Source organism: Chlamydotis macqueenii, chromosome 8 (assembly GCF_036417535.1).
Source record: "Chlamydotis macqueenii isolate bChlMac1 chromosome 8, bChlMac1.mat, whole genome shotgun sequence".
NCBI lineage: Eukaryota > Metazoa > Chordata > Aves > Otidiformes > Otididae > Chlamydotis > Chlamydotis macqueenii.
In genome coordinates, this window is record NC_141563.1 from 37,401,662 (window position 1) to 37,426,013 (window position 24,352).

General features: G+C 45.8%; 1 protein-coding gene across 4 annotated transcripts in view; it reads right to left on the minus strand.

The window, feature by feature from the left end:
* Nucleotides 1–24,352, minus strand: part of NEGR1 (neuronal growth regulator 1) — a 726,879-nt gene that overhangs the window by 528,513 nt on the left and 174,014 nt on the right. For all 4 annotated transcript variants that reach the window (XR_015259134.1, XR_015259132.1, XR_015259133.1 and 1 more), the window contains exon 5: nt 3,432–3,552. Coding sequence is in view for 1 of the 4 variants with exons in the window: in XM_086752860.1 (XP_086608986.1) it covers nt 3,432–3,552 (121 nt within the window). In the remaining 3 variants the exon portion in view is untranslated. The remainder of the gene's footprint in view (nt 1–3,431; nt 3,553–24,352) is intronic.

The following is a 24,352-nucleotide window of genomic DNA, read 5'->3' on the forward strand; positions in this document are numbered from 1 at the left end:
GCGGCGGCAACTGAGAACAACGTCTGGAAAACAATGCGGTGCTGGGATTTCTGCCCACCCCATGCGCCATCAGAGGTGACATTCATATAAAAAAAAAAATTAACTGCGCCTTCTTGATGCGATCTGCTGCCTTCCCCATCAGATCCCCTCTCGTCCTCGTGCCGCTCCTGCCAGCACATTTTGGACGGCGTCGCCTTCCCTCCACGTCCCTGCTAGGAAGTGGGTGACAGTGGGGGGACAGAACTGGAAGTGGAGTAAGTGGAATCGGAGAGATATGCTTATCAATAAGCCACGGAGCGAGGAGTCAGCGTTAGTTAGCATAAACTCAGAGGTTTTGGGGATTTCCATTTGCAATTGTAAGACTCAGATGCATTTACTTTTGAACTAATTACTCCCCAGCACCGCTCTGCTTAGCTTATTGACTGAACGTGGCATTTGTTGCTTGTCTGGGTTTTACTGAGGTACTTCGCAGGCTGGAACGGCATTTTAAGTTGCGTGCAGCCACCCTACAGATTTCTTCACCTTACCGCTTCGTACCACCGGTTGTAAAGGGAAGAGTGATCTCCTTTTTATTCCAGAGATCACGCCTATGCATCCAAAGAAGATCACGCATCAGTGCCAGCCCCGAGGGGCACCCACCTTTGGTTTCATGTTTGAATACCTTCACATTATTCTAATATATTAAACCATTATAATGAGTTTTCTTATTTCAAACGTACATCTTGTTTGCTTTGGCAAGGATAAGGGAATTGGTATTTTTAGACAGGTGACTTTTGGGCTTCTTCCCTGTGGCTGTTTAATGTCTGAGATGTAATTTCTGCGTAACCCTCTAACATAACGTACTGGAACGGTTGTGAGTTTCAGAGACTGGGAGTCGGCACAGTGAAGCTATTCCCCTCTCTGCAGGGAATCCTCGTACAGTTTTAGAAGCCACACTCTTATAATTTTAAGATGCTTTTACTAACTTTCCCCCCAAATTTCCAGTCTGTCCCCAACTCACACCACCCTCCCCATCTTGGGCTACCCTCGGATCAAGGTCTGTGCAGCCAGCTCCCACATGGGGTTCAAGGCACTGCTTTTGACAGATGTGCTAAAAAAAAAAAAAGTGCTAAACAGATTGAAACCTGCCCGGGAGAGCTCTCCTTGCCTTTCCCCAGCTCCAAGGGGAGAGCGGAGGTGCACGGCCTGCGCTGGGCAGCCACACCGCGGCCTGCGGCTCTCGGGCTTGGGCCAGCTCAATGGGCAGGGTCTCCGCCTCAAAGACCTGTAGTTTTAACTGGACGTAGTCACTGACTGATTTTATTAATTTTAATGGCTATTTTATGATGAGATGATCCCTGGAGCTTGGAATTATGAGGGTTTGGATTTACGTTAATCTAAGTAACAACAACACAGTTTACAGACCCAAAAGGCTTGTTTTGGACACTGAACCTATACTTGGGGGTTCAGATCTAACTCCCACTGCTCCTTTATTCAAAGACTCATCCAGATTAAAAAAAAAAGCAAGCCCTAATCCAAGACTAAGTAATGAAAACAGCATTATCCCTATCGTATGAGTAGAAAATACAGCAGAGTGTGCACTCCCAGTGTGTAAGTTTAGTTTTGTAGTATACGTGCAAGTTATCTGCAGGATAATGTACGTGCTGCTCTGAACTACCTATGAGAGCTGACTTCTCTCCGTTTTGCATTAAAGCAACGACTGGGCTGCCCAGGGCTCATTCTGTGCTGGCTTTCCATCATCCCCAGGTAAAGGGAAAAAACCACGGATATGCATTTTCCTCTTTCCTGCAAGCGGCGGAAGTTCAGAGACCCCCCAGTACCTCTGTAGTCCTATACACCTAGCATATCTGTCAGGAACAGTTTAACAAACAAGGATGGACCATTAGATTTGACAGAATATCTGAGCAGTAAGACACAACGGGACAGGACATTTCTCGCTGATTACAGCAAGCCTCAGGTGATACGCCGACTGAAACAGAAGGTACAAATTTGGAGTCCTGAGAGGCTCTGCTTAGTCTGTCCTGCTGCTGCCGTGGCGCTGAATGCGCTCATGAAGACAGGAATTGGTCAGTGTTATAAGTAGAAAGGTGATTATCAGGCTGGAAACGGCTAATTGAACCCAGAGTGCTAAAACCTGCGCTACAACACATTCTGTACAAAATACGTTTCTGCTGCAACCCCCCTCACACGTGCACAAGCTAATATGCATCTTTGGAAATAGGATGCAGATGAATTTTGCCAATAGAAGAAAAAATATTACTGTTCTATATATAGTAAAGATCAATTATATTGTTCCAGAGGATGCTTTAGGATATGGTCAAAGTGCAATAGTTACCACTGCTCTGAAAACTCAACGAAGGAAGACGGGCAGCCAGCGCTCATAAAGGGGAGCAGCTGGCCAGTGAGAAATGAGCTGACAGATGGCTTTCTGTGAAAAAAAGGTCATTAATATTCTCACGTCAGCTCCCAGGTTTAATGGGATGTTTGAGCTGAGAAACCCAGCCCTCGTTAAACAGGAAATTCCAGGAGCTAGAAGGTGCCTACGGGCAGTCACTTAGCAGGGACAATATCCACTTGCTTGTGCACCAACACGTAAACTTAACAGACACAAGCTCTCAGATAAGCCAAGAGCTGTAAAATAAAATTTCCTATTAAAAACAAATAAAAAAATCTACTTGTTCAATGAAAAAATAAATATATTTTTAAAAATAAAGATGACCCTAAAGAGATGCCTGTTACCATTACACAGCACTAACGCCCTGGAAGTGACGCTGACTGTGAACCAAACCCAAGCACGCGGTCAGGTTTTAGGGTTCCAGCTGCGAGCACTCCCCGACCCCCTCTCAGATGCTCTGGTGTGCAGCAGCTCTGCTCGAGTCTGTGGACTGTAAACCTGTGGTCTAGACCACTAATGGCACAACTGGGTGGAAATTCGTACACGTTAAAGTTTGGTTGAAAGCCTTGCTCATGAGCCAACCTTCCCACACCAACATTCCCTAGCAGGAAAACCTATGGAGGTGAATTTATCAAAAAAAAAAAAAAATAAAAGAAATCTTTTTAGTAGGCATTTTCAGTGCCATTCTGCTTGTTGTACTTAAAAGGCTGTAATTGCTAAAGCATGTTGAAACCTGAGGCTCGTTATTGGAATTATCACTACCACAGCCCAGCCATGGACAGCCTGATTCCGCCTCATTTTTGAGCACAGAAACTACAACCACAAGGATACTGAGAAACTCCCCCAAAAGCCATGGAGCCAACACCTCCAAGCACCTGCTGCCTAAAACTTGGCATTAATTTCAAGACAGCCCTCTGGACTTGTCACCATGGGGGACAAGCCCAGCCCGGCGGTCTCCTCTCTCTTTCACCCGGGTCCCCGCGGGCGGGCAGCATCCCCAGCAGCACGAGCGGGTCGGCGAGCGCCAGCTACTTACTTCCTCTCTCCTTTGTACCACTCAAAGACCGGGGCAGGAACTCCTGCACCTTCGCACCGTATCAGGCCGTTCCCTCCAAGCACCACACCGCTGGATTTAAGTTCCTGAATTGTGGGGGCAACTGAAAAAAAAGAATTGTAAAATGGATATTTGCATCTAGATCCACAGACTGTTTAACGCCGCTTCTCTTCAGCACGCGCTACGTTACGCCCAGCCTGGCGCGTGTTTTCCAGCTCGATTCACATTCAGCCACGTTTTCCTCCAGCAGTGTAAGAACCATCCCACACAGCAGATTCGGTTAGATATTGTGCGTATCGGGCGCAGAAAACACAACTGAGACATGCAGAAATAGCAATCCCACACTGAAAAAAGCTGGTTTTCCAACTCATTTACTCAACATGAAGTACAACTATTTGTAAGTGTTAGTGTCGTACAAGATGTATTTAAAACCTGAGAACTGGAAGAAAGCAGAGGAAGGCCCAGCAGCGGTGCTGGCTGAGAGGCCGCGGGGTCCCACTGGGTGCGGCCGGAAGGACCCCCCTTAGCTGGGGTGCAGGGTCCAAAGCAAAGGGAACATGACCAGCACCGCTCACCTTCCGCAAACGCCCAGAAACCCCATCGGGCCTTTGGGATCTCGTTTTGCATATTCAAAGAACAAACTTAGCTTGGCAGTTATGAGCCAGTCGTAACTACCACGTAACAGCGTGACTTTTCAGTATCACACTGGACGTACAGTTGTTTCAGTAAATATTTTGTCTTTTTGTATAGTAAACATTGTAAATAGCAACAAATATTTTAAGCTGAGAACTACAGGTACAAATAAAGATCACAAGTGACTGTCCGTTTCTCCAGTTGCCAGTGAAAGGCAAGCGTAAGCTGAAATAAACCACGCCAACCTCCCCAGGAAAGGGATTGGCAAAGGAAAGGCTGAACAGCAACCGCCTTCTCTCTGGAATTTCTTTTACATTTTCTGTTTTTAAACAATAATTTATGTGCATCATAAAAATGCTATAAAAACCAAGACACAAAACTTATAAATAAAGATCTGTTTGTTTTTTCCCAAGCAGTTCTCCAGATGTTGCTGTAAGGTGTTTATGTTCGTGTAAAACGCTGACTGCCTCTCGGCTGCTTCTATCATCGTCTCACCCGTCGCTCAGCGCCGCACGTTGAGACTGTAATCTGTTACGGGAACCGGCCACGCTAAGGAAGCGTTGGATGTGTGAGAGAGCAGAGTGACAGCCCGGTTCCCCACACGGGCGGGTCAGCGCCATCGCACACGTGGCCTTCACCAACACCGCCAATGGCTGCTCTTCGACACGCGTAGGGCATCGCGCAGGAACCCAGCAGTCACAGCCCAGGGAGAGCAAACGCGCGCTCTTCGCGCTTACACACAAGTCTCAACTTTTAACAAAACCGCGTGAGGACGATTTGGGTGGGACTGAACAGAGAACCCGTTCTCTCTCGCCCATCACTCACGTCCAACCCCGAGTCAGGCAGACAGACTGACTACAGTTTCCCACAGCTGACAGACACACTCTCTGCCTTCACCTTCCTCTTCGCAATGATTGCACTGAACCAATCAATAAATCCATTTACTTCCAACTGGTAACATTACAATTTCAAGGGGATAATAAACATATAGCCAATTTGCATGAATATTGCTCCATAATCTGTATAGGGAAAAAAAAAGGGTTTCTTTTTTTGTTACTCCATAAAAATGAGGACATATAAAACTTACTCCTTCCTGAGAAATGAAGCAGTTTGTGCAGCTGAGACTTTTGAAATACAACTTTGCATGAGACTGATCACGGGAAGGGCTGTGATCCGGTTACATTTTGCCCCTGCTCCTACAGCACCATGTGGCACCGGCAGCTCCTTGGAGCACCACAGAGCTCGTAGCTCAGCCTGTGCTTCTGGAATGTTCAGAAGAACAACAGCTAAAAATGCCCAGGATGAACCAACAGCAAAGCTTGTGTGAGATAAACCATACAAAAGCCTGAGTGACAGAAGAAAATGAAATTCTGCTGCACAGACACACGATCAGCGGAGGTTGCCAAAAACAAGCCCATGACTGAGAGGAGGTCTACAGGGTTTCCACCCATCCTGGGACCGAGGACTGCCTACCAGCATTCCCACCACTTCCCTCAAGTTGTACGAACTACGTGAACACTGCAACAGAACCCCTTCGACATTTCTCCACTGTTAGTTCACATGTGGCCGGTGCATTTGAGGTTGCTCCAGATGTGCTGCTTGAGCTCCTGGGGAACACCGCCCTGAGCAGGCAGGTCCCAGAGCTCCCAGATGCAGGGTACCGACCCCAAACCCCCAGAATTCAGAGCATACCAGCTCACTTCCCCGTTTACCCGTGCCTGTCTAACACTGTGGTTCTGGACTGCAAGGGGACCTGGTCCACTCACCTGCCCAAAGCGGGGCCAGCCCAGCCCAGGTGGCCCCCATGGTGGGGGACCTTCTACCCTGAGGTTTCAAAGCTCCAGGGAGACCTGCCTGCCTGGACGGCAGTGCACCAGCACTTACATATCCACACGCTGGGAACACTTTCAGTGACCATGGGTTTTGTCTTTCAGGTGCTGAAAGACACTGGGAAGATCTATCATGACCTTGGGTTTTGTCCTGTGCAAGACAAGAGTTGTGACCACCCCATGAGTTCCATGGGGTCTGCAAGCCCTTAACCAGCAGGAAAGGTACTTTATCCAGCCCTTTCTCCACTCCTCCACGTCATGGCTCCTTGGAAAGGGTTGTAGCAAGAGACAAGTATTTTTTCTGTGTTATGCAAAGGGAGTGGAAATTGTTTGGTTTTTTTTTTCTAATTCAGTGTGGCTAGGATTATGAGGGAAAAAAAAAGTTTGAAATTAATGTACCACACTGTGTGAACACTACACAGGCAATATTTCATTCTCATGAGTTAAGCAGAAAGAGCAAATAAAAGACCAGCAAAGGTCTGTGTCATGTAGAGAGTTGTTTCCAAGAAGTACCACCTTCATGCTTCTCAACGTGGCCTGCTCACCTTTTGCTTGGTTTTCTTTTTTTCAACAAACAAATGCATAAGATCTCTGGCAACAAGTTTAAAAACAAAACGATCCATGAAAATGTACAATTTGGCAATGCTGTCTGTATCTGTACAACCATGCACTCAAAACATCAGTTCAACCCAGTCATAACCATTTGGGAGGACTTTCCAGCTGCAGCGTGGAGATGCTCAGAAAACGCCAGCAAACTGTTCAGGCAGGTGGTGTGGTTTCAGACCTGCTCCAGCGGGAACCCCGCCACCCGTGCGATTTTCTGCCCCCGCATCGCTCCTGCTCCTGACGGCTTTGAGCTCAGCCAGGCGGGAGCCCGTGCGCGCGGGGAAGCGGGCGACTGGTGCCGAGCGCTGGGCACTACGCGGCTGGGAATGTGATGCCAGCGGGATCCCAGCTACAAATCATGGTTCTGGGCTTTGTTGGTGAGTGAGGCAGATTTTTGTTTGGAAAATACTGAAAAACTTCTGGAAAGGAAGTTTTCTTAGATCTGTCTTTCAGAAGGATTTCAGCTTGTTTGTTCGGAATAAAAATAAAAATCAATGTTCTCTGCTCTAGGAAATCCCTGGTTGGTACTGGTAGGAAAACACAAACCGCTGAGAGTCACCATCCTCTTAGATTGTTCATTGTCAGGTTATTTTCTTGGTTTTCATGTAAAGAGAAATTACGCGATGCAGGCGCATTTCTGGTGTCCTGATGAGCAGCGTGCTGAGCCAAAAACCCCTCGGCCCCTACTGCTGCCATCCATGTGGAAGCCTGAACAGCTCCAGATGGCAATCACACACCGGAATACCTGCTGTGGTGGTTGCCAAGGTTTGCTTTGGAGAGGAAAGAGAAACACATGGGAAGAGATCCTTGGATCTCCACTATTTAATTTTTTTTTTAAATGTTTTTCCATGTAATCAACAAAGACTCAATTTTTGAGAAGGCATTTGTGATTTGATCCTATTGCTGTCAGCCACGCTGCGATCGTCTGCATCCTTAGCTGCTGGAGCTACGCGGGTTTTCTCCTTTTTAAAAGATTTTGAGGTTATAGCGATCAGAAGGAATACCATATTGATCTAGATACGTGTACCTGAGCAAGAGGAAAGCTCATATATTATGCTAACAAGTGCTCACAAGGTTCAGATAAATTCTGCTGTCTCAGTTACCCAATGTACGTTGGTTTTTTTTGGTGAACAATTCTCCCAAACCACCTGGGAGGAGAAGGGGACGGAGGATGACAACGCCCTGCCTCCGGCCGGGGCTGACGGGCAGCTGCCTGGGTGAAGTTACAATAAACATACAGCAAATAACATGATTTTTCCTCCCAGGTAGCACCCTAGGAACTTGGGATGCAGCGATGGTTCCCCACCCCGTTCCTCCCCATCTGGGACGGGACCCCGCATTTCGCAGTGCTGATTACCCCTGCCTGATCACCTCCCCCTCATTAGGTCCTTCTGCAGATCTCCACCGCTTGCTTTAATTCCTTTTGTACTTCCAATAAACTCGCCAGCCCTCTGCTGACACCCTTTTATCAGGTGCTATGAGTAGCACAGGGGGCTTCCAGCGCAGGGACCAGGAGACCTGACCCTCTCAAAATACTGAGGGGGACGATTTAAATCCTGCTCAATCCCAACGGCAACCGGACACCTTCCAAACCCCCAGCAGGCTTCCCGCGAGGCCGTTAGCACCAATCCCAGCGACACCAGCAGTGCTGCCCGCGTTGCGGCAGGTAATCCTGCACGTCACCCACCGCCCTGGCTGCTTAGGGAATCGATGGCAAGGATAAATATTCGCCATCTAGGAAAATGTTGTCATTCAGGAGTTTGATAACGACGACTTAAACCGCTACAGAAAATAATTCAGCATCATTAACGATGCAATCCTACTCCATTCAGCTGATTGATCAAACAGATGCTAGCAAGGGTCCTGAGTGGGCAGAAGGAGGTAAGGGATAAATACAGATGGACTCAAGCTTAAAGGTCTGATGAAAGTTTAAAAAGGTAAAAAGAAAGAGCAGCTTTAATAAATTTTAAATAAAGTAATTACCGCTGGGAAAATAGTGGAAAAAAAAATAAGAGCAAGTTTGGTTAAAGCTTCAGCATAAAAGAATCCGTGACTGAAGGGAGGCACGGGGTAGGCAAGGCTCCAGCAACCCTTCCCTCAAACTCCACAGCCTCCACAACCCAAGGCTTTACCAGGTTTTTTCCCCCTCCACAAGTCACGAGGGAAGAGATTCCAGCTGTGTTCCTAGCACAGATGTGCTGCTTGGTGAGCGTGGGGCACTTTGTTGTAAACCATAACAAACACACAAGCAAGCAAGAAAATCACTCGTCTTGAAGGTATGGAGCATGAGTAGAGTGAAACCCGCTACCTGGAAGAGACCCTGGGAGGCAGGAAGGGGTGGCAGCCACAGAGCTCCCAAGGGGGAGAGAATCATAGAATCATAGAGTCTCTAATTTGGAAATGGCCTCCAAGGTCATCAAGTCCAGCCACCAACCTAACACCACCTACTAAACCATGTCCTCAGTGACAGAAAAGTCAGTGGTCTGAGAGGAGATGCTGCAGTAAAACGTAGCAGTGATGTTAACAAAAAAGCCTTGTGTAAGACCAATAATTTTAAATGTACTTGTCATTTTTATGTCTCCTAAATAATGGTTATATAAAATAATAATAATAATGATAAAACGATGATTACATATCTGTCAGCAGTACTGGGCTTTTGTGACTCCTGTTTGTAGGTTTACTCTCCCTACGGTGGATCCCCGTTCAATCCTCTCCCACAGTTCATCCCTGCGGAGCACAGCACTTGAAATAAATGCCTCATTTGTGACTAGAAAATAAATTACTGGAGCTTACTTAATATCAGTTTCTCAAACACGTGTAAGGGCTTTGCTGGGAAAGGCTTTTCCGAGTGGGTGCTCAGAGACGTGGCTTCACTGGGGTTTGGCTAACCCCCGTTCGTGTTTGTTGCCGCACGAGGTGGGTCAGGAGGCAAGGCTGCTCTTGACCCAAAATACGTATTTATTACCCCCACAAAATACTTATTTATGTGTCCCCACCTGACACGTGAGGACGTGACGCAAGTCTTACCCAGCAAAGCACAACGTGTCCCTGCACCAGCTAACGCTGGCACGCGTCCGCGTTGTGTCGGTTATGGGTAAAACAGCATGGGAAAGCCCAGCTACCCACTTTCCTTCTTTTATCTAGGAGTAACGGAAAAAAGCACCACGTGGGACAGGAGCACAACACAGCGCCAGCAAGAGCGCTGACGGGATGGCCGAGTTATCCCTGCCCACAGCCAAATACTCCGTGAGCCCCTCCGGCAGCTCGCTCAGCTCGACATGCAAGCCCCGGGAGGGATTTCAGGATCAATGTGCGCGCATCCTCTTCAGTATTAGTGAAACAATGGAAGTTCCAATAAATGCCGCTATTAAAAGCTCATGTGATGACGCTGAGTACTCACTGTGCTCCATCTCTCTCCCAGCATGTTAATGAGAACGACGTGAAAACGATCATCCTCATCTCTCACTCCCGCACTACGAGAGCTCCGTAATTACTTTCTGCTCAGTTTCTGCTCATCCCATATCGCCAACATGTTCGCGTGAGTCAGGCGTTTGTGCTGGGAAACCAAATCTTACAACTTATGTTCCATCCAGAAACGCTGCAAAGCACTGCTGAATCTGGTTTCCTACCCAAATATTTTCATTTTGCTTTTAAATGTCTACAGGAACAGCTAAAACAATGCACGCCGTACCCTGGCATTCAGACAGGCACAGAAAGCACATAAAAAAAAACCCTGCTAGAACAGGTTTCATCTTTTAACATTTTAATGAGCTTCGGGACTTTTATGCATATTAGTTATGTTGCCCTAATTACTCATTATAATTCTAATGTGCATTTTATATTTAATTACAATGCTTATAAAGATTTGGTATGGACAGTAAATTATTATAACTAGCATGTGCACAACGATTATGAGCTGAATTTATTAACTTTTACAGCAGCATTCAGGGCTGGCACCTCCCAGTTTCACCTTTGTGATTACCCATATTGTTTGATTAAACTCACATTTCCCTGGCATTAATTGTAAACGTCAAAAAAAGTCTTTCATTTTCCCAGTTTCCATCAGATTTTAATTTGGCAGCCCAACACAGCCTTTTGTTGGTGAAATTGCTCTGCAGTGCGTTAAGATAAAGAACTTCAGGTAGGAACAGGTTTTCTGAGATCTGCTTTCTGCCTCGGAAAACCCAGATACGAGCAATGTTCAAATATAGTCATTTATATACACACGCACACACACGGTGTTTTACCAATAAAATAACGAATCTTTACAAGTGAAAGAGTATTACTGGTACTTCATATAATGAAGACATTATTCCAATAATCTAGACGATTTAATTTTTCTAACTTACTCAGGGCAGCGACCCTACCTATTTCCAAACTAACGGAGTGGTTTAATAAACGCCTCTTCACATCAGGAACTTCTCCTGTGTGGCAACCTTTGAGAGCCGTGTCTTCAACAGTCACTGGGCTAGGCAACTAATAAGCTTGTTTTTTCCATCTTTTCCTGGTGGCTTATGAAAAACCACGGAGTTCAGTGGGATCTCGATGGGTACATATATGTACATTTTATACGCAAACATACAAGGTGTCGGTAAGAACTTAGTTGAGCTCCTGCATTTCTAGATGTAACCCAGCATCTTTCAGGAACGGGAACCCTTTCCCGTTCAGGATTTAACTTCACAAACCAGTATACTTTAAATTAAACAATTGTGTAAATACCTTGCGCTAGCTGTCAGAAAAAGAGCAGACTCTCGGGCATTCCTGTGTGTAATCTGGCACGTTGCGGGGTGCGCCAGAGCTCTCTGAAATGTGCATCCCCCTCATTTCCATCTGATGGATTGTGTTGCAATAGACCATCAAAACCAGTCGCTGCTTGATGGTTTTGAATGTAAAACCTCCCAGCGTTAAGTTGAGAGGAAAGCTTAAAATCCGCAAGTAATTGTTATGTTGGAGAGAAAAAAAAATAAATAAATAGGCCAGTAGATAGAAATTCTGAACAACAGGTTTTACAAGTATTTGAGTGATAACAAAGAAGAGGAAGAAACTTCACAAAACCTCCCCAAACCAGCAAAGCAGACAGACCTCTAGGGAGCTACGGAAGAAAATGCCAGCGAGCGCACGGGTGGAGGACTGCTTTGTTTTTCTGTCCGTCAGATTTTTATCTCACCGCTTCGTCTATCTAATCCTTCTATTTTCCAGCAAAGCGTTTTTCTAATGACATTCCCTTTCAGGTAGGTTTTATCCCCGTTGCAGGAAAACAAACGGCTTTTCTCCGTGCACTGCCTGCAGTCGGAGACCCCCCAACGCACACCAGAGCGGCGGGGTGAGGCCAGCCGCGTGCGGAGCATCTCACATCCGCGTTGGTCCAACGGCACGGCGCTCGCCCGTTCCGCGGGCGTAACTGAAACCACGATGAACAAATGTGCAATAAATCCAGCATTGGCATACAGGACTTGTTGGTAATTTAGAAGGAACAGATGCACAAAACAAATAGGGATATAAATGGTGATGTTTGATATGGTCGAGCTGTTTTTAATCTTTCATTGGGCAGTGCAGCTTCATTCAAATTTAACTGAAGTCAAAGTCTTTATATTGACTTCAGTAGGCTTTGAATGGGGCCCAGGAAGATCTGCAATAAAAGAGAATTTCACAGTTTTCAAAACAAACAAAAAAAGGCAAAAAAAAAAAGCAACTTGAAAGGGCACTAGTATAACAAAGACAGCTCTGCTCGTGTAATGCCTCATTTTCTATGCTATTGCTCTTATGGATCATTTGAGGGAAAAGTTGTCATCGATACTTTCTCATCAGCAAAGAACAGCTGAGCATCTGTAATTACCTGAGTCGAAAGAACAAACTTTTATGTTTTATGGTGTAAAATATGTTATTGACAGGACCTGGCAGAACCACGGATGGTCTTTTTTTGAAATATATGAGAGGGCTCTATGAGGAAAGGGTTTCAAAGCCTTCAGTGGGGTATGTAGGGAGACTGAGAGCCACAGCTCCTGCATCAAGAGAGCATCTTCCCCAGCAGAAGGCATCTTGGGAATGGCTGGGGTTAGCTTTTCCCACACAGCATGCACTTTGGTCTAACTTTCATTCCCCTTCTGCATTCAGTCTGTTAAGTTACATTTCTCCACATGTTGAGAGGGACCATGCAAGCAGCAAGCAAAGCTCTGTGATGGGGCGCTTTGTGCTGAAAACCAGGGCAGCATCTCCTCAGCTAACAATTGTGAGGCTTAAGCAGTGGGAAAGAAAGCAATTTCACTCCACGCAAGCCTGCTGTGAAATACTGCACTGCTCCATCTCAGGGTAAGGCTGGTGCTAGCTTGGGAAGGGCACGTTTCCATCTGGGACAGGAGCACTGACATGACAGGGAGTGGGGGAAGAAGGATGACAGAATCATAGAATCTTTAAGGTTGGAAGAGACCTCTAAGATCATCAAGTCCAACCATCAACCCAACACCACCACGTCCACTGAACCATGTCCTGAAGTGCCACGTCTATGCTGTGCTGTTGTATCCGTCTGACCAGGGAAGCCTGGGCCTGAACTGGGCTCACCAGCTGCCCTGCCAGCCACTCACATCAGCAAACCTCCCTCCCTCAGCCATTCCTACCGGAAAAGGTTCTGCAGAATTACTGTGTCCTCGCACTCTGCTGCGGTTCCTTTATCTCAGCGATTTACTGAAGTGCGTGCGTGGAGGTGAAAGCGGAAAAATGAGTATCAGCATCCCAGAGCGGTACTAAGGGACAAAGAGGGGGAAAGGGGATGCTTTCATACATCTGATGCCAATCCAGAAGGAAGAGTTGGCCGGCAGCCTGGGTGCGAACAAACATGAGTGCTTTTACTTTGCTATTTCTCTCCCTCTAAGGAACATAAAAGCAATGGACTTCAACAAATTCCAGGAATTACTAAGTAGATCTTTTGGCAGCAAAGCTGAGGAGAAAGTGAATTAAAGTAAGCTGGTAATTTTCCAAGGAAAGAAAGTTTGGAACAAAAATGCAAAATACCTCAGAGTAGGTCAGAAATGCAGGAGGAGATCTGCTCAAGTCCCCCCCGAGCACATCCAGCAAGCCAAAGCACAAAAGCAAATAAGGCAGGCACGAGACATCAGGACAACGAGAAACTACGCCGTACATGTTTTATCAGCATCAAAAGTTACCCTGCAGCTCAGTCCTACCCCTCTGTGGTGCCCAGACCACTGAAACACTCGTGGTGGTGTGTTTCTGTACCGCCACCCCCGCATCTTGCCCCTACCTGAAAACACAACACGACCACTAACCAAAAACCTGAGCACCGGGCGCAGAACAAACCCTGGGGACCCACATTTTGATGACAATTTTCTAAGTAATTCTGCATCCTCACCATGGACATCTTTCCTCGTCCATGTTTCTCACACTTGCACCTGTGAGTGCCACATGTCAAAAGCTGGTGAATGTCAACACGTGACATCTTCTGCCTTATTAATAAATGGGAATTAGTGCCAGGATGTGATTTGTTGTTGATGAATCCACGGTAGCTGCTACCCTCCTCAAGTTATCTCCCAGGCATGAGCACATCTCATTACAGTTCCAGCATGTGTCTGGGGACTGGAGATACACCAAACGACTGCCAATTCCCTCTGAATAACAGGCACCTAGGGCTTTGGTCCCCAGGACCTCACCCAGCCTAAGGTCTCAGAAGTAAGCTTCATCATCGCTTGCTTTTTGTAGATTTTTGATGAAGTTTATTATCCTCATCTGACGACTTGAGGCAACAAGTAGTTTGTAGAAGACTGGTCTCTATCTACTGGAGGTTAAGCTCTATTTGTCCACTCTTGCACTGTACAGTGCTGGTGCCTCACAGTGACCAACCTTCCCTTCTCCTGAGATGGAGCAGGAGAGTGGGAGAAGGCGTCTGACAACACAGTGCTGGGAAGAGAGGCCAGCGCCTCCCAGAGATGCTCAGAGGCATCACCGAGAGCAAACCACCTGCTTTGTGGGGCACTAGGAGAAGGAAGGGGGAGTAGAAGAAATTGGGAATAGAAGAGCCGGAAAACATTATTTGCTAGGGATACATCGCGTCGTTAAATATGCATGACAGAAGGAAAAAAAGGAATCAGCTCTTCCTGATCTCCTTTACGGGCCAGGCAAGCAGTAACCAACCCAAACTGAAGCTAGCATCACTTAGGTTTGGTAAGCTATTGCTGGAATAGATTGCTTAAGGAGACTTTCAAGGTTATATATATATATATATATATATTTTTTTTTTTAGAGAGAAAAGGTTGACAATTTGAATTCCAGCATCTGTGTCTGGACAGCAGCATCAGCCAACTCCTCAGAGTTGAATTTCCATGGTCTCCAACACCCTGGGACTGTTAAGCATCAGAACAGTTCCTATAATGGCAAATTTCTTTTCTCGCTCTGTAGATGCTGGTGGTGTGTTTAAGGTTATATGTCATTTTTCAACACAATGGGGAAAAAAAAAAATTCTCCTCTTAGCTTACAAGAGTGATGAAGCCTCCAGGTTCATGCTTAACTACAAAAATGAGGTAAGTACTGAAACTGCATTTGGAATAAAAAAAAAAAAAACAAAACAATTCAAAAGACAGAAGTACAACTTTCTTTTTGCAGAAAAGTTCTCGTACACCTTGAATGGGATTTGATATATTCTACACACATAACGGAGTAGCTAGGTGTACTCACCAAACGCTGCTGCTGAGGACAGCGCTCATTACGGCTGTATAATACATGGAAGCATAAGTCAGCGTTAGCGCTGAACAGATTGTTTGGGGTTGCAAAGACAGCAGCTGTCACAGCTTGACAGCTTTCTTGTTAGTGAATCAGCTTTACTGACAGCCTTTTTGATTGAGAGCCCCTGCTCGCTGACAGCGTGCTAGGGCTGATATACATATGGATCCCGTGAAGAATGAGAACGAGCCGTAAAAGCTCTAGAAGCTCTTGCTCCGTATTAAAATGAAGTGAATTTTACATAAAGGGGGTTTGGTTTCTCCCCCCAAGTAATCCACAGCAGGTGTAAGTCAGTAGGAACAGGACAATCTATACGGATGTGCGACAGCCACGCGCGCGCGGTGGTGTCCAAAGGATCTCTTCCAGCTGAAAGCAGTAAAGCCGCAGAACTACTAGCGACTTTCCAACACTCTCAGGAAAAGTTTCTGTAACTGAAAACAAAGTTTAGGAATAAAATGATAGAAATAAAACCCAGTGCAACTCTGGCAGGCAGGTGGGACTTCCCAGACCCCCTGCTAGCCCAAAGGGGGATCTGCTGGAGCAGTGTATTAATATTATAATTAATTTATATTACTTCAAAAAAGAACCAGTTTACTTTGAGTTATATTTTACTTTTATATGCCTTATCTGCATCAATGACTTCCATTGGTAGCTCGATGGGAAAGACAGTGGTGGCTTCTGTTTTCTGTAGCAAAACCACCACCACCGCAGCGTACAGCACCGGCTTCCTCCGGCACCTCGGTCAGCAGAGCCACCCCGGCCTCCTCACCAAACACTTGTGATCTGCCTACTTGTGGCACCCAAAAATTACTTGGCAGTGGTAAAGGAAGCACTATATTGAAAGGAATGCATCTCAGGGGTCTCTCTCTCTTTCCACCCCATTTGTATTTATCTATAAGATTGTCCATATAAAGTAACTCCTTCTGCCTCAGTTTTGTGGCATTCCAACAGAGAAGAGCCAAGGAAGTGGGTACAACGGCTGTCACCTTTGATTCCGACATCATTCCTTAAAACAAAGCACGCGTGACGCTGTGCTGAGGAAGACCAACGCCAAAGAATGAGAACCGTTTACAAACATCAGGGACATTCAGGGCTTCGCAGTTTGTCCCGGACGACAGTTTAATATTCTTGGTACCGCTGCTGATTTGCGGAGAACGTCACATATTGCTCAAGAAGAGACAATGGATGGCAAGGCAACACTTGGCTGCAAGCCTGACCTTACATAAGAAGTCTGGAATACTGAGATTTCCCCTCTCAAACGTTTAATTGCTGCACTGAGAGATAATTCCCAATTTGCTCTTTTTCTCAAGATTCTCTTTTGCCATTAATAATACCAGGCGCAGAAACACCTGAATTCTGAGGCATTTGATATTAAACAGGTTTTTTTTTGGTTCAAAATACACCGCAGATAGTGCATTTTGAAGGGAATTTTTCCGAAATTCTGAACAGAATACTTTTGGTTTAGAAATGACCATCGCAGTCTTTTTGCACAGCGTGCAGCAGGCACCGGAGCCACTGAGGCAACGGGCCAGCAGCGTCCCTTGTCCTTGGAAAGCAGCGCCGAGTGCTGCCACAGCTGCACGGCCTCAGAGCTTCCGTCTACAACTCTAAGATCCAAAAAAGGTCACCCCAGCCTCAAAATGGTTTGGTTTTATTTGCAAAGAGGCCAAAAATACGAAGAGAACCAGCTTTATGAATTATAATGCCTGAAGAATGATGTTGGCAATTTTTCCTTCCATTTGTGTCAAGAGCACGGCTTTGTTTTGAGCTATAAAAGCAGAAATATTACTTCTCAAGGCTCCCCGAGCTCAGATCTAGTGCCTACGCCACACTTTCGCTAATACCAGCCAAATTGCAGAAGTTATTAAAACCTAATTTAGCAATCTCGCCAGGGGACAAACAAGTTACAACAATATCATTACAGTCTTATCAGGGGCGGGATGTCTCGTGGAAATGCCAAGTGTAGGCACGGGGTAGGAGCCAACGGGGACCGTCGCTGTGCGGCGTTGGCCGCACCCGTACGCACACAAGTGACGCTAAACAGATTTCTTTGGCACAACCATTTCAATGCAGCAATGGCTGCTGCTGGAAGAAGTAATAAAAAAAAAAATAAATAAATACCAGGGGATGGAGAGCTTTTCAAGGCTGAGGTTCTGTTCAGACTTGTCTTCATGACCCCAGTTGGTATCATCAGCTGCACTCAAAACCCCTTCGGGCTGTCACCTAATAAAAGCACTGCAAGGGATGGGGAAGACAGCCTTAGGCCAACAGCAACAAGGAAGACTACAATTACTAGGAGAATTATTGCTTCACAACATGTTGACTATTACGAGAAATATTTTAAGTAATTGTTTTTGCTGAAGAGCAATCTGGGCAAGTGAACGCTCCTGGAAGCTGAAGAGCTCTCCATTAATTCTGGCTCTAGTTCGGAGCCTAGCACAGCCTGCTGTAGACTTCAAATTGCTTCTTGAAATGCTTAAGCTCTTTAGAGATGAGTCATATTCTATTAAGACTTCAATTTTCCTGAACTGTATTTTAGGTGGTAAAGTAGGATCACCTGCAGGCTGCGGAGCTGGCAGTGGTGCAGAGCTGGGAGAAAGCACCCGCTCCATGCAGGACTGACTTCCCCAGAGTGCTTTTCCTCAGCCACCACAAACACTTCCACGCTTTCCATCCCATCAAATCTGGGGGGGTTTAACATCCCGCCTAGGGATGTGGGATTTTAGCACTTCTGAAGATGACGGGGAGCCAGCACTGCATCCTGGGAAGCCAGCCCCATTGAGAGGAGCAGGCTCCTGTCCAGCTCCTGCCAGGAGACAGAGCTGCAGGAAGGGCAGCTTCACTTGGAGGTGGATGCACAAAGGTGTCCAGAATTTCACTGGAACCTTATTTTGACTTTGAAATGGCAGCACAAGTACACAAAAGTTAAAAAAAAACCAAAAGCCTTCATTAATTTTTTTTTTCATCCACTAAACAATGAGCAGGTCCCCAGACTTTCACCAGCAACGCTCTGAAGCCTTTATAAAAACCATCAACAAGATACTGTCAGCAGTATTTCTCACCACTGTTAAGGGATCCTCTGTTATTTGTTACCGCACAGTCTCACAGATATGTGTGAACTGAACCAACGACATTTACTGGTATACCATAATTATACAACACGTGAACCTGTAACTACTGGCAGCGTGCAAAGATGTGCAAATTAGTAGTTATTTTTATTTTAAGGACTTGCTTTCCTGGGGACAAGGAACAGAGATGACTTTCAAATAGTCCAGTTTTGCGTAGTAGAACCAATCTTTTAAAAGCTAGGTCAGACATGCTGCTTCCCCAGAAAACAATGCTTGAGAAAGGATGTGTTCGCACACGCTGTAATAGCTCTCTAACTCCTCAACGCGCTTCACAGATTGGTGTTGGAGATACCCTTCACATAGCAAGATTTTCGGATTTTTGCCTCTGAAAGCTGGGCCGTGACGGTGGCAATGCTGGTGGTATGCTGGAGCAACATCTTGTCTTCCGCTCCAGGAGCCAAGCTGCATCCTCGTCCTGCAGCATCACATGGCACCGGCCAACCCGAGATCTTTACGGAGAGAAGAGAAGAGGCAGCTCTCTCGGCAGGCTGCTGTCCTACACATCTGCACCGCACCAGGGGCCAACATGGTGTGCTTTCCCCCGCTCCCCAAAAAACAGGCCAAAAATCACTTGGCCAAAAAGGGAAAAACTTAACTTGGCAGAGTCAGGCAGCAAATTTCTTTAAGAAGATGAAAAACGTCCTCTGTATCTGTTGGAGGGATATCTTGAGCACTAATACTCTTCAAACACAAGACCTCATTTCACGCAGCCAAAGCCCCTGATTACGTGCTGTGGCAGCAGAATGCCATCTACATGAAGGAACATGCTAATCAATTTTGTCACGCTTCAATATGAGCAACATTTTCCAGAAACACGCGGTAACTGCGCAGCAGTTTGCAGAACCCAGCAGTAAACTATTGCACCGCAGAAAGAAATCGATGTTAATCTAGGAGCCAAATTGTGCTTGAGTCAGAAACCTGAACTATATTGTTTTAATCCAACTTCTGAAATGTTAATAAAAACACCTGAAGGACGTAAAATGACAAACATTACTGCTGTCAGAGGCTTCTTTCCCAACCAGCAAGGAGAGAAATATTTTCTTCAAATCACCTCTGTTCTCTCCCCACCCCACCAACTGAGGTGGTTTTAAATAGATGACCAGCTGTTATTCAACAGATAGGAACACTTAATGAAAAACAACTTATGAGATAGGACGTCACATACCTCATACAGGTGCTCTCAGTAATGAGAACAGCTTGCAAATTAAGTAGAGTTTAGTCCTAATGCTGACCAAAACCAACTAAAAAACCCCAAACGAATGAAAATCTCAACTCTATTATGTTGTGCGTGATCAACAGCTCCATCTTACAGGATAGCAGAAAGATCTTTACAGATCTTTATCTTACGCAAGAGAAACCCTTATTCTTATTGGCATTAGCGTTACCTGAAATATTTTGCTAGCAGCTCCTTGTCTGGATGGCTGGACCCTGCTATTATTGACTGAAACCATCAAAGTTTTCATCTCAGCTGCGCTAGTACCTGATCTCCTTCAGCTGGAGTGGGTGGCTTTGTATTCTCACATATTTGACCCACCGATATAGAAACTAATTACACTGTTATGTCTCTGCTCTCAGCTGTGTATTGTGTGCTGCAGGAAAGATGCCCTCTCCATCACTCCTCTGAAGGCCTTCCTACATCTTTTTAATTGAAGTAGCAGCTCAGATGTAGAAGTTATAACCGCTGAACTAGAACATCTGTACAACACAGAGAATCCAATTTTTTAAAGTGAGGTTAACATTTAACAATAGCAGGAAAAACAAGTCAAGAGATGGTCTTGATGGACCAATACACGAACCTCCACACTTGGGTCACGCCTGACCTGCCTACACGCTGCCAGCGCGTCCTTTGAGAAGTCAGCCCATGGTCCCCCAACAGCGCATCCCTGAGCAGTGCTATTCTCACTGCTCAAAACGTTTGCACAACTCTAACTTCGATCTTTTGCAACAGTTTTCGGATTTAAAAAAGTGAAAGGACAACACCATCCATTCCTCAGGTCTGTGGCAGGCAGGACAAAACAGAAGGGGACCCATCCTCACAGCCTTCTTCCCAAAGAAAGCAGAAAATGTGTGGAAAACAGAGCAGCCTGAAGTCATGCTTTGGACACAGCTTATGTCCAGCCAGAGTAAACTCTTACACGGGCAGACTCCAGCCCACCATGTGAGTCCGTGGTGCGCACTGTCGTTACCCTCACCCACACGTCCAAGACCAAAATGGCTCATACAGAGCAGAGTCACGTTCTGGAATGCTCACACTGCAATAAGGCCCACTGATCCATTCTCTGTATCAAATAGGAACCCACAGTCAGATTTCCAGGAGTCCTCAGTGTGACTTAGAAGCCAAAATCCCATTTTTGAATGGTTACCTAAGAATTTAGGAAAACATGTTTCACAGAAGCCAGTGAAACCTCACTGCCGAGTGCTTTTAGCTTTTCAGAGTGTAATTTTGATACTTCAGAAGGATATTGCAAAGTTCAGCCTTCCATGGCTGCGCACACGTACCTCTCAAAAGGGTCAGCGGCAACTGTGGCTGCTCAGGGCCTGCGGATTGCTCTCCATCATTACAATATTGGGAAACGCGTTGTGATTAAAGAGGGACCGACCTACATGATGCAGTGTCAAATGTGCGGATTTCAGCCAGATGGATCTGATCATATCAACCACTGCAACACCAAGATAAGGTCGTTGTGGTTCACGGTCAAAAGTGACCGTATGACTTCGTCTTACGTGGGTGCGATGCTCTTTGAAGGGTTGACATGACCAAATTTACTCAATATAAATGACACCGTAAAAAGAAGCAGTAACTTCTCCACAGTTTTGTTCTTTCAGACAATTGGTTTTAGATTGTTTAAAAGAAAAAAAAAAAAAAAAAAAAGCTTTGTAATTGGATGGAGGTGTCCTCACCAAGAGGAAACACTTGTGATTAAGTTTCAAGTCCAAGTCTGCAAGGTGTCGCACCCTTGACTGCAGTCACTATTGCAAACTTCTGGCACAACAGGCAAGGCGGCGGTTCCTTCTCAGGCTGGGCAACAAACAATCAGTATTGTGAAAACAAAGACTCAGACACGTACAACATGTTCAATACATTGTCCATGTTGTTTTAAGAAAAAAGATGAGGTTGCACTTACGGATAAAAATACATTTATGGTGACTCACTGCTTTCCCCCCAAAAAAATGATTCCTGGTCTCCTAAAGCCAATGCTGACCGTAACCCTCGAGTCTTTAATTTAGTCAGGGATATAAATACAAAGATGCACATCTGTAGCTATTAAAAATTCAAAGAATCAGAGTTATTTATTTATGCTTAAACAGACATCCCCCTCCATGAGAAGAAAGTAGAAATTAAAACGGCAAATTGCTCTGAGCAGTTTTATACTTGGTACCAAAGCAGAGGAGGACCACGACCTTCGGAAAACATTTGGACCTTCCCTTTTTTATTTATTAAACACATCCACCTTGATTGAGGGAAATTTTCTTTGAACCCGAAATAAAAAACCTCGCCAAGGAAATGTTTTTCACCGGCCAGCAGCAGTTCACAGCAAGACACTTTGAGAAAACAAAGTCACAGCAACGTGTCCAGGTCTGAGGAGCCCCAAGAACCACCAAAGTCCTATGATGTTGTTCCCCAGCAGGTTTGAGGTTCCAGATACAATTAGGTTAGAGGGGCTTGTACAGTATGTCTGATTTCAAAGTAAAATCAGAGTATTATGCCTAACATTATGCAAAGCGCCATAGCAACAGTGAGGCAGACTTCTAAGAAATGCTAATGAGATAAGCTGTTCTGCAAAACCCTAACCTGTCCAAGCTAAAAACAAACACGTTACTTAAAATTCATACCAGAAACTCACACATTCGCTCTATAGAAACACCCACGGCATAAAATATCAAACTATCCTGGCAGGAGGGGGGCACGCGGTCTGTACAGCAGACGCCTTTCATAACCAGCTCGCTGCTCCCTGAAAGCCCCATCCCACGGGTTGACGTTGCTCCGGCTGAAAACCAGAGGCAGAACTGGGATGCTGGAGCCTGGGAGCATGGGCAGCAGCCCAGGGTGCCTCTGCTCTGGGCTTGAGCAGGACCACTGCAACCTGGGCAATGCAGGTCCTGCTCTGAGCACCCGAGGTCCAGAGGTAGAGGAAAACCTGATGAAAGGAGGAAGAAAAAACAAAACAAAAAACCAACCAACCACAAAACTAAAACCCAACTTAGATGATTCACTGAAGAACATGAAACACACATAAAAAGGAAAGGGTAAAGGAGGCAGAATCGCTCCAAACACAGAATTTGACCGGCTCGATGACCACTATTGTTTTATAATTCAGGTAAAGACAAGGAAAGAACGATGCAACAAGTACGTGAATAAACCAAACTGATACAAAACCAAGTGGCCTAATAAACTTAAAAACATATTCAGAGCTGGATGAAGCAAAGGCAGAGCTGCGATGTTATTTCTGAGGTGGTGGGCAGGCAAGCACCAAACACAGCCATCATGAACCCTTTTCAGAAAAGGAGAGAGGAAGAGGAGCCAGGGAATTACAAGCCAGTCCGTTTATCTCCAATCCCCACAGAAATGCTGTTCAAGCAATCAAAGATGTGAAAGCATCTGGAAGATAACAAGAAGATGAGCAATCACCAAGGGGTTTGTTAAGAAGGGATTGTGTCGGGTCATCAGCTCCTGCCTGTAGCAGGGAACGGCCCTGGATGCCACAGCTTAACAGCAGCAAGTGTTTGACAAGGTCTCCCATGCACAAGTAAGCGGAGCTTGGCTAAACACTGCCTTCACTTGGGTGCACAACATCTGGAAGGCTCTGCTTATGGGTCTGCTGCCCTGTCTGCTCAGCTGGACATCAGTCCTAGGCCTGCTCCTGGCTGGGGTTTTCATTAACGCCATTACTGGAGGTGAGAAGTCTGAAACAATCCTCATAAATTGAAAAAGTAGCCTGAAAACTGAGCACCACCAAACAGGAACGAGTTCAACACTTAGGATTCAGCAGCTGGATGAACACAATGAGAAGGTGGGACAGCTGTTCTGCAGAGAGTGACCAGGGCTGCTGGGGGTAGAACTCCCCTAAAGCATCCTGCTGTCACGCTCAGGGCAAATGCCCTACCCAGATATACGAACAGGCATAAAAAAAAAAAAATCTTTCCACGCCCTTGGCAATCCAACACCTCATCTGGCATGCTAGCTCAAGTTTTAAATACCTTCTTCAAGAAAGCCCTGCCCTAGCACCAACTGGTCTGCAGAAAATAAACATTTAGTCAATCCCTGAGAAAATATGACCCAAGAATAACGACAAGATGGATCAGACTTGGTGAACATAAGGCAGTAAACCTGGGGAGCACAAGTCCACTGCCTTCAAAGCGATCGGAAGGCGAGACTGATCTGTTCTCCGTTCCTGAGAGGACAGGTGAGGAACGGGGGTGTAATTCCGCAAGAAAGGTTCACATCAGACATTGTGACAAATGTTCAGTTAAGGACTGTGATTGAATAGAGTAGGTTGCCCATGGAGCTGCCATCGCTGGAGACGCCTTACGGAGGGACTGAGCAAAGACCTGCTGGCAGCACTGACCCAGGGACAGGACTTGCAAGGTTAATACATTTTTTACAGGTTATCATATGGTCCACTTCCATTTTCCCTTTTCAATATTTTCAGGATCTAATAGAAAAAAATCTGTACAAAGAGACATGGCTCAATACCTAGAATTTTTTGAGTTATCTTTATATTGTTTGTAGGTACTCTCTACAAAATTTGTCAGACAAGCTCTCTCTTCCATTGGCTGCAGCACACGGTGGGCAGCAGAACTGCCATGGGTTGAGCCCAGGCTGCTCTAGGCATCGTTTCCTTTGAAGCAGCTTGTGCCAGAAGAAACTACTTGGGAGTTCTGGCCCTGAAACAAAGACCTGTCCTCCCTCCTGCGCTGCCAGGAAGACCCCAGGACAGCCAAACTGACAGACCCAACAGGACCAGACCACACCAGCACT